The sequence below is a fragment of the Tachypleus tridentatus genome, chromosome 3 (assembly GCF_004210375.1).
Source record: "Tachypleus tridentatus isolate NWPU-2018 chromosome 3, ASM421037v1, whole genome shotgun sequence".
In the NCBI taxonomy this organism is placed as follows: Eukaryota; Metazoa; Arthropoda; class Merostomata; order Xiphosura; family Limulidae; genus Tachypleus; species Tachypleus tridentatus.
The window spans coordinates 51,945,697-51,962,837 of NC_134827.1; the positions used below are offsets into that span (position 1 = coordinate 51,945,697).

Sequence of the window (17,141 nt, forward strand, 5' to 3'; positions counted from 1 at the left end):
CCTTCCCTGAAGAAAGGAAAATAACAGAAATAACACCTATTCCTAAAGAAGAAAAGCCTGAAGAAATAGTTCTTGTTGCTGAAGCTGAAAAACCAGAGATTATTCCCATTCCTAAAGAAGAGAAAGAACCTGAAAAAAAAGTTCCTATCACTAAAGAAAAAGAACTAGAAATTATTCCCATTCCTAAAGTGAAAGAAACTGAAGAAATAATTCCAATTACTGAGAAGGAGGAAGTTTCAAGAATAATCACTATCTCAAAAGAAGTTGAGGAAGAAAAACCGGAAACATTCCCTACTTCTCTCGAAAAGGAAATACCAGAAATAACACCTATTCCTAAAGAGAAAGAGCCACAAGAACGAGTTTTTGTTGCTGAAGCTGAAAAACTTGAAATAATTCCCACTCCGAAAGAAAAGAAAGAAGTTTTAGAAGAAGTTCATATTACTAAAGAAACAGAACCAGAAATTATTCCCATTCCTAAAGTAAAAGAAACTGAAGAAATAATTGCAATTACTAAAGAGGAGGAAGTTTCAAGAATAATCACTATCTCAAAAGAAGTTCAGGAAGAAAAACCGGAAACATTCCCTACCTCTCTCGAAAAGGAAAAACCAGAATTAACACCTATTCCTAAAAAGAAAGAGCCAGAAGAACGAGTTTTTGTTGGTGAAGCTGAAAAACCAGAAATCATTCCCACTCCTAAAGAAAAGAAAGAACTTTTAGAAGAAATTCCTATCACTAAAGAAAAAGAACCAGAAATTATTCTCATTCCTAAAGTAAAAGAAACTGAAGAAATAACTGCAATTACTAAGGAGGAAGAAATTTCAAGAAAAATAACTATTTCGAAAGATGTTAGAGAAGTTGAAGAAGAAAAACCAAAAATAATCCCTTCCCCTGAAGAAAGGAAAATAACAGAAATAACACCTATTCCTAAAGAAGAAAAGCCTGAAGAAATAGTTCTTGTTGCTGAAGCTGAAAAACCAGAGATTATTCCCATTCCTAAAGAAGAGAAAGAACCTGAAAAAGAAGTTCCTATCACTAAAGAAAAAGAACCAGAAATTATTCCCATTTCTAAAGTAAAAGAAACTGAAGAAATAATTGCAATTACTAAGGAGGAAGAAATTTCAAGAAAAATAACTATTTCAAAAGATGTTAGGGAGGTTGAAGAAGAAAAACCAAAAATAATGCCTTCCCCTGAAGAAAGGAAAATAACAGAAATAACACCTATTCCTAAAGAAGAAAAGCCTGAAGAAATAGTTCTTGTTGCTGAAGCTGAAAACCAGAGATTATTCTCATTCCTAAAGAAGAGAAAGAACCTGAAAAGAAGTTCCTATCACTAAAGAAAAAGAACCAGAAATTATTCCCTCTGCTGAAGTGAAAGAAACTGAAGAAATAATTACAATTACTGAGGAGGAGGAAGTTTCAAGAATAATCACTATCTCAAAAGAAGTTGAGGAAGAAAAACCGGAAACATTCCCTACTTCTCTCAAAAAGGAAATACCAGAAATAACACATATTCCTAAAGAGAAAGAGCCAGAAGAACGAGTTTTTGTTGCTGAAGCTGAAAACTAGAAATAATTCCCACTCCGAAAGAAAAGAAAGAACTTTTAGAAGAAATTCCTATCACTAAAGAAAAAGAACCAGAAATTATTCCCATTCCTAAAGTAAAAGAAACTGAAGAAATAATTGCAATTACTAAGGAGGAAGAAATTTCAAGAAAAATAACTATTTCAAAAGATGTTAGGGAAGTTGAAGAAGAAAAACCAAAAATAATCCCTTCACCTGAAGAAAGGAAAATAACAGAAATAACACCTATTCCTAAAGAAGAAAAGCCTGAAGAAATAGTTCTTGTTGCTGAAGCTGAAAAACAAGAGATTATTCCCATTCCTAAAGAAGAGAAAGAAGCTGAAAAAGAAGTTCCTATCACTAAAGAAAAAGAACCAGAAATTATTCTCATTCCTAAAGTAAAAGAAACTGAAGAAATAATTGCAATTACTAAGGAGGAAGAAATTTCAAGAAAAATAACTATTTCAAAAGATGTTAGGGAAGTTGAAGAAGAAAAACCAAAAATAATCCCTTCACCTGAAGAAAGGAAAATAACAGAAATAACACCTATTCCTAAAGAAGAAAAGCCTGAAGAAATAGTTTTTGTTGCTGAAGCTAAAAAAACAGAGATTATTCCCATTCCTAAAGAAGTGAAACAACCTGAAAAAGAAGTTCCAATCACTAAAGAAAAAGAACCACAAATTATTCCCATTCCTGAAGTTAAAGAAACTGAAGAAATAATTGCAATTACTAAGGAGGAAGAAATTTCAAGAAAAATATCTATTTCAAAAGATGTTAGGGACGATGAAGAAGAAAAACCAAAAATAATACCTTCCCCTGAAGAAACGAAAATAACAGAAATAACACCTATTCCTAAAGAAGAAAAGCCTGAAGAAATAGTTCTTGTTGCTGAAGCTGAAAAACCAGAGATTATTCTCATTCCTCAAAAAGAGAAAGAACCTGAAAAAGAAGTTCCTATCACTAAAGAAAAAGAACCAGAAATTATTCCCATTCCTAAAGTAAAAGAAACTGAAGAAATAATTCCAATTACTGAGAAGGAGGAAGTTTCAAGAATAATCACTATCTCAAAAGAAGTTGAGGAAGAAAAACCGGAAACATTCCCTACCTCTCTCGAAAAGGGAAAACCAGAATTAACACCTATTCCTAAAAAGAAAGAGCCAGAAGAACGAATTTTTGTTGGTGAAGCTGAAAAACCAGAAATCATTCCCACTCCTAAAGAAAAGAAAGAACTTTTAGAAGAAATTCCTATCACTAAAGAAAAAGAACCGGAAATTATTCTCATTCCTAAAGTAAAAGAAACTGAAGAAATAATTGCAATTACTAAGGAGGAAGAAATTTCAAGAAAAATAACTATTTCAAAAGATGTTAGGGAAGTTAAAGAAGAAAAACCAAAAATAATCCCTTCCCCTGAAGAAAGGAAAATAAGAGAAATAACACCTATTCCTAAAGAAGAAAAGCCTGAAGAAATAGTTCTTGTTGCTGAAGCTGAAAAACCAGAGATTATTCCCATTCCTAAAGAAGAGAAAGAACCTGAAAAAGAAGTTCCTATCACTAAAGAAAAAGAACCAGAAATTATTCCCATTCCTAAAGTAAAAGAAACTGAAGAAATAATTGCAATTACTAAGGAGGAAGAAATTTCAAGAAAAATAACTATTTCAAAAGATGTTAGGGAGGTTGAAGAAGAAAAACCAAAAATAATGCCTTCCCCTGAAGAAAGGAAAATAACAGAAATAACACCTATTCCTAAAGAAGAAAAGACTGAAGAAATAGTTCTTGTTGCTGAAGCTGAAAAACCAGAGATTATTCCCATTCCTAAAGAAGAGAAAGAACCTGAAAAAGAAGTTCCTATCACTAAAGAAAAAGAACCAGAAATTATTCCCTCTGCTGAAGTAAAAGAAACTGAAGAAATAATTCCAATTACTGAGGAAAAGGAAGTTTCAAGAATAATCACTATCTCAAAAGACGTTGAGGAAGAAAAACCGGAAACATTCCCTACTTCTCTCGAAAAGGAAATACCAGAAATAACACCTATTCCTAAAGAGAAAGATCCAGAAGAACGAGTTTTTGTTGATGAAGCTGAAAAACTAGAAATAATTCCCACTCCGAAAGAAAAGAAAGAACTTTTAGAAGAAATTCCTATCACTAAAGAAAAAGAACCAGAAATTATTCTCATTCCTAAAGTAAAAGAAACTGAAGAAATAATTGCAATTAGTAAGGAGGAAGAAATTTCAAGAAAAATAACTATTTCAAAAAATGTTAGGGAAGTTGAAGAAGAAAAACCAACAATAATCCCTTCCCCTGAAGAAAGGAAAATAACAGAAATAACACCTATTCCTAAAGAAGAAAAGCCTGAAGAAATAGTTCTTGTTGCTGAAGCTGAAAAACCAGAGATAATTCCCATTCCTAAAGAAGAGAAAGAACCTGAAAAAGAAGTTCCTATCACTAAAGAAAAAGAACCAGAAATTATTCCCATTCCTAAAGTAAAAGAAACTGAAGAAATAATTGCAATTACTAAGGAGGAAGAAATTTCAAGAAAAATAACTATTTCAAAAGATGTTAGGGAGGATGAAGAAGAAAAACCAAAAATAATACCTTCCCCTGAAGAAACGAAAATAACAGAAATAACACCTATTCCTAAAGAAGAAAAGCCTGAAGAAATAGTTCTTGTTGCTGAAGCTGAAAAACCAGAGATTATTCTCATTCCTAAAAAAGAGAAAGAACCTGAAAAAGAAGTTCCTATCACTAAAGAAAAAGAACCAGAAATTATTCCCATTCCTAAAGTAAAAGAAACTGAAGAAATAATTCCAATTACTGAGAAGGAGGAAGTTTCAAGAATAATCACTATCTCAAAAGAAGTTGAGGAAGAAAAACCGGAAACATTCCCTACTTCTCTCGAAAAGGAAATACCAGAAATAACACCTATTCCTAAAGAGAAAGAGCCAGAAGAACGAGTTTTTGTTGCTGAAGCTGAAAAACTAGAAATAATTCCCACTCCGAAAGAAAAGAAAGAACTTTTAAAAGAAATTCCTATCACTAAAGAAAAAGAACCAGAAATTATTCTCATTCCTAAAGTAAAAGAAACTGAAGAAATAATTGCAATAAGTAAGGAAGAAGAAATTTCAAGAAAAATAACTATTTCAAAAGATGTTAGGGAGGTTGAAGAAGAAAAACCAAAAATAATGCCTTCCCCTGAAGAAAGGAAAATAACAGAAATAACACATATTCCCAAAGAAGAAAAGCCTGAAGAAATAGTTCAAGTTGCTGAAGCTGAAAAACCAGAGATTATTCCCATTCCTAAAGATGAGAAAGAACCTGAAAAAGAAGTTCCTATCACTAAAGAAAAAGAACCTGAAATTATTCCCTCTGCTGAAGTAAAAGAAACTGAAGAAATAATTCCAATCACTAAGGAGGAGGAAGTTTCAAGAATAATCACTGTCTCAAAAGAAGTTGAGGAAGAAAAACCGGAAATATTCCCTACCTCTCCCGAAAAGAAAATACCAGAAATAACACCTATTCCTAAAAAGAAAGAGCTAGAAGAACGAGTTTTTGTTGCTGAAACTGAAAAACCAGAAATAATTCCCACTCCGAAAGAAAAGAAAGAACTTTTAGAAGAAGTTCCTATCACTAAAGAAAAAGAACCAGAAATTATTCACATTCCTAAAGGAAAAGAAACTGAAGAAATAATTGCAATTACTAAGGAGGAAGAAATTTCAAGAAAAATAACTATTTCGAAAGATGTTAGAAAAGTTGAAGAAGAAAAACCAAAAATAATCCCTTCCCCTGAAGAAAGGAAAATAACAGAAATAACACCTATTCCTAAAGAAGAAAAGCCTGAAGAAATACTTCTTGTTGCTGAAGCTGAAAAACCAGAGATTATTCTTATTCCTAAAGAAGATAAAGAACCAGAAAAAGAAGTTCCTATCACTAAAGAAAAAGAACCAGAAATTATTCCCTCTGCTGAAGTAAAAGAAACTGAAAAAATAATTAGAATTACTAAGGAGGAGGAAGTTTCAAGAATAATCACTATCTCAAAAGAAGTTGAGGAAGAAAAACCGGAAACATTCCCTACTTCTCTCGAAAAGGAAATACCAGAAATAACACCTATTCCTAAAGAGAAAGAGCCAGAAGAACGAGTTTTTGTTGCTGAAGCTGAAAAACTAGAAATAATTCCCACTCCGAAAGAAAAGAAAGAACTTTTAGAAGAAGTTCCTGTTGCTAAAGAAAAAGAACCAGAAATTATTCCCATTCCTAAAAAAAAAAAAACTGAAGAAATAACTGCAATTACTAAGGAGGAAGAAATTTCAAGAAAAATAACTATTTCGAAAGATGTTAGAGAAGTTGAAGAAGAAAAACCAAAAATAATCCCTTCCCCTGAAGAAAGGAAAATAACAGAAATAACACCTATTCCTAAAGAAGAAAAGCCTGAAGAAATAGTTCTTGTTGCTAAAGCTGAAAAACCAGAGATTATTCTCATTCCTAAAAAAGAGAAAGAACCTGAGAAAGAAGTTCCTATCACTAAAGAAAAAGAACCAGAAATTATTCCCTCTGCTGAAATAAAAGAAACTGAAGAAATAATTCCAATTACTAAGGAGGAGGAAGTTTCAAGAATAATCACTGTCTCAAAAGAAGTTGAGGAAGAAAAACCGGAAATATTCCCTACCTCTCCCGAAAAGAAAATACCAGAAATAACACCTATTCCTAAAAAGAAAGAGCCAGAAGAACGAGTTTTTGTTGCTGAAACTGAAAAACCAGAAATAATTCCCACTCCGATAGAAAAGAAAGAACTTTTAGAAGAAGTTCCTATCACTAAAGAAAAAGAACCAGAAATTATTCACATTCCTAAAGGAAAAGATACTGAAGAAATAATTGCAATTACTAAGGAGGAAGAAATTTCAAGAAAAATAACTATTTCAAAAGATGTTAGGGAAGTTGAAGAAGAAAAACCAAAAATAATCCCTTCCCCTGAAGAAAGGAAAATAACAGAAATAACACCTATTCCTAAAGAAGAAAAGCCTGAAGAAATAGTTCTTGTTGCTGAAGCTGAAAAACCAGAGATTATTCTCATTCCTAAAAAAGAGAAAGAACCTGAGAAAGAAGTTCCTATCACTAAAGAAAAAGAACCAGAAATTATTCCCTCTGCTGAAATAAATGAAACTGAAGAAATAATTCCAATTACTAAGGAGGAGGAAGTTTCAAGAATAATCACTATCTCAAAAGAAGTTCAGGAAGAAAAACCGGAAATATTCCCTACCTCTCTCGAAAAGGAAATACCAGAATTAACACCTATTCCTAAAGAGAAAGAGCCAGAAGAACGAGTTTTTGTTGCTGAAGCTGAAAAACCAGAAATAATTCCCACTCCAAAAGAAAAGAAAGAACTTTTAGAAGAAGTTCCTATTACTAAAGAAAAAGAACCAGAAATTATTCCCATTCCTAAAGTAAAAGAAACTGAAGAAATAACTGCAATTACTAAGGAGGAAGAAATTTCAAGAAAAATAACTATTTCGAAAGATGTTAGAGAAGTTGAAGAAGAAAAACCAAAAATAATCCCTTCCCCTGAAGAAAGGAAAATAACAGAAATAACACCTATTCCTAAAGAAGAAAAGCCTGAAGAAATACTTCTTGTTGCTGAAGCTGAAAAACCAGAGATTATTCTTATTCCTAAAGAAGATAAAGAACCAGAAAAAGAAGTTCCTATCACTAAAGAAAAAGAACCAGAAATTATTCCCTCTGCTGAAGTAAAAAAAACTGAAGAAATAATTACAATTACTAAGGAGGAGGAAGTTTCAAGAATAATCACTATCTCAAAAGAAGTTGAGGAAGAAAAACCGGAAACATTCCCTACTTCTCTCGAAAAGGAAATACCAGAAATAACACCTATTCCTAAAGAGAAAGAGCCAGAAGAACGAGTTTTTGTTGCTGAAGCTGAAAAACTAAAAATAATTCCCACTCCGAAAGAAAAGAAAGAACTTTTAGAAGAAGTTCCTGTTGCTAAAGAAAAAGAACCAGAAATTATTCCCATTCCTAAAGTAAAAGAAACTGAAGAAATAATTGCAATTACTAAGGAGGAAGAAATTTCAAGAAAAATAACTATTTCAAAAGATGTTAGAGAAGTTGAAGAAGAAAAACCAAAAATAATCCCTTCCCCTGAAGAAAGGAAAATAACAGAAATAACACATATTCCTAAAGAAGAAAAGCCTGAAGAAGTAGTTCAAGTTGCTGAAGCTGAAAAACCAGAGATTATTCCCATTCCTAAAGATGAGAAAGAACCTGAAAAAGAAGTTCCTATCACTAAAGAAAAAGAACCAGAAATTATTCCCTCTGCTGAAGTAAAAAAAACTGAAGAAATAATTCCAATCACTAAGGAGGAGGAAGTTTTAAGAATAATCACTGTCTCAAAAGAAGTTGAGGAAGAAAAACCGGAAATATTCCCTACCTCTCCCGAAAAGAAAATACCAGAAATAACACCTATTCCTAAAAAGAAAGAGCCAGAAGAACGAGTTTTTGTTGCTGAAACTGAAAAACCAGAAATAATTCCCACTCCGAAAGAAAAGAAAGAACTTTTAGAAGAAGTTCCTATCACTAAAGAAAAAGAACCAGAAATTATTCCCATTTCTAAAGTAAAAGAAACTGAAGAAATAATTGCAATTACTAAGGAGGAAGAAATTTCAAGAAAAATAACTATTTCGAAAGATGTTAGGGAAGTTGAAGAAGAAAAGCCTGAAGAAATAGTTCTTGTTGCTGAAGCTGAAAAACCAGAGATTATTCTCATTCCTAAAATAGAGAAAGAACCTGAAAAAGAAGTTCCTATAACTAAAGAAAAAGAACCAGAAATTATTCCCTCTGCTGAAGTAAAAGAAACTGAAGAAATAATTCCAATTACTAAGGAGGAGGAAGTTTCAAGAATAATCACTATCTCAAAAAAAGTTCAGGAAGAGAAACCGGAAACATTCCCTGCCTCTCTCGAAAAGGAACTACCAGAATTAACACCTATTCCTAAAGAGAAAGAGCCAGAAAAACGAGTTTTTGTTGCTGAAGCTGAAAAACTAGAAATAATTCCCACTCCTAAAGAAAAGAAAGAACTTTTAGAAGAAGTTCCTATTACTAAAGAAAAACATGCAGAAATTATTCCCATTCCTAAGGTAAAAGAAACTGAAGAAATAATTGCAATTACTAAGGAGGAAAAAATTTCAAGAAAAATAACTATTTCAAAAGATGTTAGGGAGGTTGAGAAAGAAAAACCAGAAATATTTTCTTCCTCTCTGGGAAAGGAAATACTAGAAACAACACCTATTCCTAAAGAAGAAAAGCCTGAGGAAATTGTTATTGTTGCTGAAAGTGAAAAACCAGAGATTACTGCCTCTCCTAAAGAAGAGAAAGAACCTGAAAAAGAAGTTTTTATCACTAAAGAAAAAGAATCAGAAATTATTTCTGTTCGTGAAGTAAAAGAAACTAAAGAAATAATTCCAATAACAAAGAAGGAGGAAGTTTTAAGAATAATCACTATCTCAAAAGAAGTTGAGGAAGGAAAACGAGAAATATTCCCTACCTCTCTAGAAAAAGAAATACCAGGAATAATATATTTTCCTAAAGAAAAAGAGCCAGAAGAACAAGTTCTTGTTGCTGAAGCTGAAAAACCAGAAATTATTCACTCTCGAAAAGAAAAGGGAGAATGTAAAGAAAAAGCTTTCTTTGGTAAGAAAGAAAGAGAAATAACACCTAGTGTTAAAGAAGGAAGATTTGAAGGAAGTTATCTTCGTATTAAAGTCGAGAAAACAGAATTAATCCCTACTCATAAAGAAAAAGATGGTCGCGAGGAAACAGTTATTTTTGCTAAAGAAGAAAAGCCAGAAATAGCACCTATTATTATCGAAGAAAAGCATGAAAAAGTCGTTATTACTAGTGATATAGAAAAACCAGGAATAATTTCCCGTGAAAAAGAGAAAGAAGAACCTGAAGAAATTCCAGAAATAATACCATTTATTATGAAGGAAACAGATGAAGAAAGAATTCTTATTGGTGAAAGAGAAAAATTAGAAATTATTCCCACTCATGAAGAAATGGTGGATCGTGAAGAAATAGTTCCCTTTGGTAAAGAAGAAAAACCAGAAATAACACCAATCCAGAAAGAAGAAAAACCCAAAGTAGTAATTGTTCTTGAGGATCATGATAAACATAATGGAAAGTCATCTATAAAAGAAATGAAGGAGAAAATAGAAATAACGCATGCTATCGAAGAAAAGGAGTCTAAATCAGGAACACATATAACGAAAGAAGGAGGAATCAAACCTTCTGTTGAAGGAGAACCTATAAAAAGAGTACTAATAACCAAAGAAGAAACATTACCAGAAGTAGAATATAGAGAAGAGGTAAAACGTGAAGGAACAATTTTTATAACTAAGGAATTACAAGAAGAGAGAGTGCATATAATTGAGGGAAAAGAAACAGCAGAAATGATGCCTGTCGTTAGAAAAGTGGAAATACCTCATGACAGTATACATTTATTCACAGAGCTGGATAAATATAAAAAAGAAATTCCTTTTACGAAAGAAGTTGAAAAACTGGAAATAACACCTTCTGTTAAAGAAATCAAAGGAAGAGTTTTTGTAACAAAGGAAGATGAAAAATCAAAAGTAATGTCTTCTGTTAAAAAGGAGGAGAAACCTGAACATTTGTTATTTACATCCAAGGTTCTAGGAGAACCTGAAAAAGTAGTATTTGTACGTAAAGTAGATAAACCGGAAACATTACCTGCTACTAAAGGAGATGAACTAGCTGAAAAATCATCAATGTCAACCAAAGAAGAACTAAAGAAATTAATGATTCTTTCAAAAGATAAACCTGGCTCTGTACATATAAAGAAAGAAGACAGACTTGATACATTACTATTTTCTAAAGAAGATGAGATCCCTACTGACACAGTGTACGTCATCAAAAAGATTAAACAAATCATACCTACCTCCAGTAAAGAGGAAGAGCAAAAAAAAGTAGAGTCTATAAGTAAAGAAGTATTAAAAACAGATATGATGTTAGAAACTCTTAAAACAAAACCTGATAAGAAGATAGCTCTAACAAAAGACAAAGAAAAAACAGAAGAAGCTTTACCTAAAAGAGAAGATGAACTTGAAACTATGGTAACTTTAACTATAAAGGAGGATAAACCACATATAGTAAGCGTAGCTGATAAAAGACGTGCAGAAGTTATCCAGAAACCAAGAGAATCAGTATCAGATATTAAAAAAGGCAAGTCAGTACAGGAAGATTCCGATACAAAACTAATGCCCATTAAAGAAAAAACTTTGGAAGATGAAAAGAAACAAATAAAAGTTGAATATTTGCAATCATTTAAAGATATAAGACACACAACAGATCTTAAAGAAGTTCCTGAAGATCCTATTTTTAGAGCTGAGAAAACTGATGATGAAACAAAAGGTGCAAAAAAATCATCTGAAGGAGATATTTTATTTGAACAAAAGACGATGGTAGGTGTTTCTTCAGACAAGTCATCAGAGTTATCTTATCTTGTTGAATCGAGAATTAAAGAAAAATCCAAGAGTATTGAGCTATATGAAAGAGAAGGAGCAGCCAAAACTATTGAAGACATTACAAGACAAGATAGCCAGACTGGTGATACTTGGATAACATCTAAGTACTGTGTTGAATATCCAAAAGATATTGTACAAGTAACCTATGATCACCGTGAAATAAAACAGATAGTAAAGAGTTCCCAATCAGTATCTCATGTAGCATTAAAGGAATCAATTCAAGCTCTAGAACCAGAGAAAGAAACATGCGAGTCTGTTGATCTTAGACTAGACGAACCAGGACAATTTTCAATGATTTCTGACAACGAAAAATTGGGATATCGCATACACCCTCCACCAGACAAAGATTCTTCTGATGATGATCAAAATTTTTCATTTCCAACTGAAATATGCGTGAGAACCACAGTTAAAAGTGGTATTTCTCAGAAAATTAGCTCAGTTTCTGAAGGTCTTCCAAGTTCAACAAGCCCTCTTATTTGGAATAAAGCTTTGTCTGAAAAATGCGAATTTCAAGAGATATTTGAAGGCACTGTTAGTAAGGAAATGATGAAACAGTATGATGACGAATGCATTGACCGTATGGAGGAAGTGGTTAGTATTGACCTAAATAAAGGTTCGTTAAAGTCCAGCATCCGTCATCTTAAAAAAACACCTGACCCATACACATCAGAATTTATAACTGAAAGCTTGAATGCAGTTCGTGACAATATTCTACCAGAGGACAGCTTGTCATCCAGATCTCTAGAACACTGTAGAACAGATAGTTTTCTAGAGCCAAAGGCTGGCAGTGTGCCAGAAGAACAAGACATTGGGGCAATTTCGGGAGATGTTCTGTTTCACAAAGCTGCAGACAAGGACATATTTTCACTGTGCAGTGATATTGAAGTGCCTTCCTCAGAAGGAGAAGATCAGAAAGGTTTCACAGCAACTAGGAGCTTTGTAGTAGAAGGAAAAGTTATGGAAAGCCCATTTGTAGTTGATAGTTTGTCTGGAAAAACTACAAGCATGTCATATTTTACAGATGATATTAAACCTTCTGAACTACGTGTGGTTACCAAAAGATTTAAAACTGAAGAACTTCCACAAATGTTTAAAAGTTCCACTAAAAAAGACAGTTCAAAATTTGCAATACATTATACATTTGACAAGTCTAAATCAACTGACGAAGTAAAATCATCTTTTGCTGGTCTGACTGTTGATCCGTGTTTGAGTTTGAAAACTGATAAAATTTATAAAGAAATGCCAACAGAAGAAGACGTTGCCCAGCGAAGAAAGTATGAAAGTTTTGTAATCAAACAGAAAACGTCCCTACCTTTGGCAGACGAGGAAAAACTTGAAGTATTGAAAGTTTCAAAAGAGAAATCTTCAACAGAACCAATTCAGTTAGTTAGTTGCACCTCACATACTGCAACTACAACTATCGTTCACACAGTGTCCTCCCGTGCCGAATTATCAAAAGAATTTAGATTAGAATCTTGGGATAAACCAATGGGTCTTCCAACACCACCGGATCCAATAGAAGTTGCTACAAGGACGGTATCAAAGACGTCTGGGAAGAGCTCTGGTACTGTGAGGACTTCAACATCAAAGAAGATTTTAGAAAATGGAAGGAGATCTCCTAACGTCACTTTTAAGACCACACATTCTCCAAAAAGTGAGAAGACGATGGGTGTGGGAAAATCCAAAGTAGAGAACAGTGAAGTGTTACCGGAACCAGTGTTTCTGGACATGGCGTATGTCCCAAACCATGGTGATCCTCAGTACTGTGACGTGGACTTTTTTAAGAAGGTACGAGCACGTTATTATGTGTTTAGTGGTACAAATCCTAGCAAGGAAGCGTTTACTGCCTTACTGGAAGCTAAGAAGACGTGGGACGATAGGGAAGCAGAGGTTACTATTATTCCAACCTATGAAACAGACACTTTAGGTTATTGGATTGCCCTCAACCAACAAGTTCTGGCGGCAAACAATATTGAAGTAGCGCCATCTGCTAGCAGGTGTACCATTAGCCTTCAAGATCACGATACCTCGTGCGCAGCCTATCGTTTGGAGTTTTAAACTTTCCCGATGTGTTTTCTTAGTTCCTGAGATCTTTTATTTTCTCTCATCTATGCTCTTAATTTGTTCCAACGATAAAGTACTTGTATTCTAACATATCGCCATTGTTCGTTCAATACGGTTAGTTGTAGTTCATATAATTAGAAAAGTCGCTCTTCATTGTGTTTATTCTTAAGAATAGTCCTATACTTTGGTAAATACACAAAAACAGCTAACAGATGTGTATACACATATAAAATGTGAATTAAAGATGAACCTGTGTACTTAAAAACAAAACATAAACTACAGAAGGAACGAGTTGATATAATTACCTTGATTTTTTTTTCGAACACCTCTATAGATAATTGAACTTTATTAAATATGCAAAAATATTTAAAGTAAACTGTTTGACACGCTTCATCGTGTGTTTGGACTTGAATGTTACTACCAATTGTCTTATATCTTGAATTATGAATATCTTTACTAATAACTACGTCACTGTGATCTTATAACAAAAATCGCCACTAACAACTGATAGGTTTTAGTACTTAGCGCTACCTATTGTCAGTTGTTAAATTTTTTCTCCTTCTATAGTTCCGATATTTCGAAGGATAATAAGTATCATGCCTTGTCACGTCCATATATACCGTAGATAGAAAACATTTAATCTCAACACACTTTTTCCGTGATTTAACAAGCACTGTCCAGTTTAATATAGAAATTTGATGACTCGTATCTTGTTCATTTTTTAACTTTTGGTAACATCATCTTACTGTTATGATGAAAAGAAACTCAAAGATACGAGGCACGAAATTTTGATTGGTTTATCGTAATTTAAAGCGTTTTAAAAAAATATGAAGGACAGAGTATTTGTCAAGGTAATTAAGAGAATTCCAGTTATCTGTTGTAAAAATAGTTGAAATAAATAATAATTTTGAACGGATGCAAATATAAGATTGAATGAAATGTAGTAAAGAAGCTTTAGGCTTGTCGTATGATGAAAAGGTCTTACTTACATCACACAGAAATAACAAGTTCTTCCAGGAACAACTTTATGGAAGGGGGAATAGAAACGTTTAATATAGTTTTTGTTTGTTAGCATCATTCTGGTAGTTTTGTCAAATATTAAACAGTTCTGTTAAGAAGTTTCCTGGTTCTTTGTGCTTTTTGTTTGTTTGCTTGTTTTAGTAGCTGTGACGTAGAAGTTTACAATTTAATGATAGAAAGCCTTGTATAATACCAAGAAGGTTATTGTTTGTGTGTATATGAAATACCAGGGTATAAACGAAAACTTACCGTGGCTTCCTACCTGATTTATGCCATTTCTGATTTGTCTAGAATGTGTAGTTGTTATTACAATATGTTACTATGTATATGTATGTATATATTAATGTACTTGTTCCTTTGTTAGTGAACATGGTAATATTGTGTTGAACAAGGAACAACACAGCGTTGTTATCGTTATTGTTATGAGGGCAATGTAATAAATATTTTATCATATTTTGTAAATAATAACTGAGGTATACTTTTCATAGAAAGAGTGTAATATAGAAAAGCCAAACTAAAGTGTGAGAATTGTAAATGAAAGTTAAGGACTTTCAATGGGTAAGTTTAATAGCTTATTGTGTGCTAATAGGGAAAAATAAACAAAATGATATTTAGTGCCATTGACTAGCCTTGCTCAAATGACGAATTTTTCTTGTTATTGTAATCAAAATAGATTAACCATGTTATCCAAGATAATAAATAGATTAACCATGTTACCCAAGGTAATAAATAGGTTACCCATGTTACCCAAGATAATGAATAGATAGACCATGTCATCCAAAGTAATAAATAGATTAACCATGTTACCCAAATTAATAAATAGATTATCCATGTCATCCAAGATAATAAATAAATTAAGTATATTACCCAAGGTAATAAATAGATTAACCATGTTACCCAAGGTAATAAGTAGGTAAACCATGTTGCCCAAGGTAATAAATCCATGAAAATCGTCCTTTATTGAACTAAACATTCGTGCTTCCTTCTGTTTGAATATATATATATATTATTCTCTTGGTTGTCATTTCAGGTTTTAACAATTTGGACACCAAAAACTTAAGCCTTTGTTGTAAACATTTTACAGTTTTGGTTGTTTAAAAACTTTAAACAGTGAAACCAATACACTCCTGTTTTTGTCTTCCATTAGCGTATAATTTTTTGCTTCTTAATGAGGCTTTATACTTCTGGTTCTTAGTTGTACTTGCTTCAAATAGCTGTTAGTACGAAAAGCAATTCAGTTTCAAGTCCCTAATCCTAGTACATCTGGAGCTGATTTATATTTTAAATTTTCCTTTCAGAAGCTAAAAGATACTAAGTTCTTATTGAATCGTCTCGTTTCGGTACACAACCTACAAAACTAACCCTTAGGAAAGTTATTTAGCGTAGAATCACTCTACGCCATTATCGATCTCACATGCTACCGCACTGTCGACTCGTCGCCAAACAGTTGATTGTAGGGTAAAACAACAACCTGTTATACTTTCGCTCACAACGTCAACGAACCTACTTATATTTAAGATGAAATACATTTTGTTTACCCTGAAAGTTAAGTCACGTTATCTATCGTAACGTAAAACAAAACTGATTTTTGGAAAAGAAAAAAATTCGTCAGTTTGTAGTAAACTCGTCGGTTTCCTGTGACTAATAAAAACGACTAATAAATTTAACGTTATTGATTCAAAAATCAAAGATGGAGTGTATTGGAAAGAAGTGCAAATTGCTTGTAAAGTAACAAAAAATATTTTCTGTGTGCTTGACTCTTGAATGATATAACATGCAATATGCCAGTTTTATTTTTATCTTGAATTAGACGGCAGCAGAGCGACTTGGACAACCCATATGCTCTTGTAACGCCTCTGTTGGGTAGAAGTCCAGCTGTAGAAATAGAATTGCCTTAATTATAAGTAGTCTCCGAAGAGGTGAAATACGTAGGTTGCTTCAGCGAGGATTTTACATAGATTTAACTTGCATACAGTTTATAAAGACAATCACACATTTAGGTCTCACCTTTCTTCGATTCTTTCATGTCTTGTCCATCGCTTCGTAGAGGACCACTACAAAAGGTCGACGAACCTTCCAAATGCGATTTTTCCGGTTTCTGTGCTAATGCTAGCAAATTCAACTTCCACATGTCATTATTATGTACCAGAAGTTCCATTTCGCATCACATCAATCTTTAAAATATATTGTTAGCACCGTATCAGTTATACCTGTGGGGTGTTACAACTGGTCCTCAAAAAGCCAGAAAAAAAAGTATATTAAATTTAAATTTTAATGTATAACACCAGAGGCCGAGACTTTGCTAAGTGAAAGAGAAAGTCTGTGAAATATCAGATATAATGGTTTCCTTGAGGTTTTGCTTTTGCTATTTTATTTTAGTGACACGTACTCCAACTATGTTATTGTATGATTTGTGTTGGTCAAACCTTGTGTTCATTGCACAGCGCTATATTACTGTAAAGCTCAAAGATGGTAATAAATTATGCTTTTTTAAAGTTACTTGGCTACTGAATCTAAATACATTTCAGAAAATAGATATCCTGTGTTTAATTTAACATACTAAGATGAAGAATTATATAAAAAACAAGAGACATTTTCGTATGAAAACAGAGAGATAACTTCTCGCTTTAACTGTTCCAACTTTTCTTTCTATTAATTTGAAAACTTATATTTATCTTAGCAAGTTGCTAGGCCTAATAATGTAAACCTATTTTTCAACAATAATTAATACTCAAATTCAACAATACTGAACACCACCTAAACGACAATATATGTAAATATCATGACAATTAAATATTGACTTATATTTACCTTATGAAAAAACGATACCCAATTAACAAAAACATGTAATTGTTGTTAATTTTCACATATCCACAACAATTAATCAGAACGTTTTCAAAGTTGAAATCATTTTTATAATGCTGAAAACGGCATTCATTTAAACACAAAAAATAA

General features: G+C 32.6%; 1 protein-coding gene across 1 annotated transcript in view; it reads left to right on the forward strand.

Annotated features, from left to right (window-relative positions):
- LOC143245857 (uncharacterized) overlaps nt 1-16,675 on the forward strand; it is a 51,552-nt gene extending 34,877 nt beyond the window's left edge. Inside the window, exons 8-9 of the mRNA XM_076492112.1 lie at nt 30-1,262; nt 1,563-16,675. Coding sequence (XP_076348227.1) covers nt 30-1,262; nt 1,563-13,160 — 12,831 coding nt within the window. The 3' untranslated portion in view covers nt 13,161-16,675. The remainder of the gene's footprint in view (nt 1-29; nt 1,263-1,562) is intronic.
- Nucleotides 16,676-17,141: the final 466 nt, after the last annotated feature.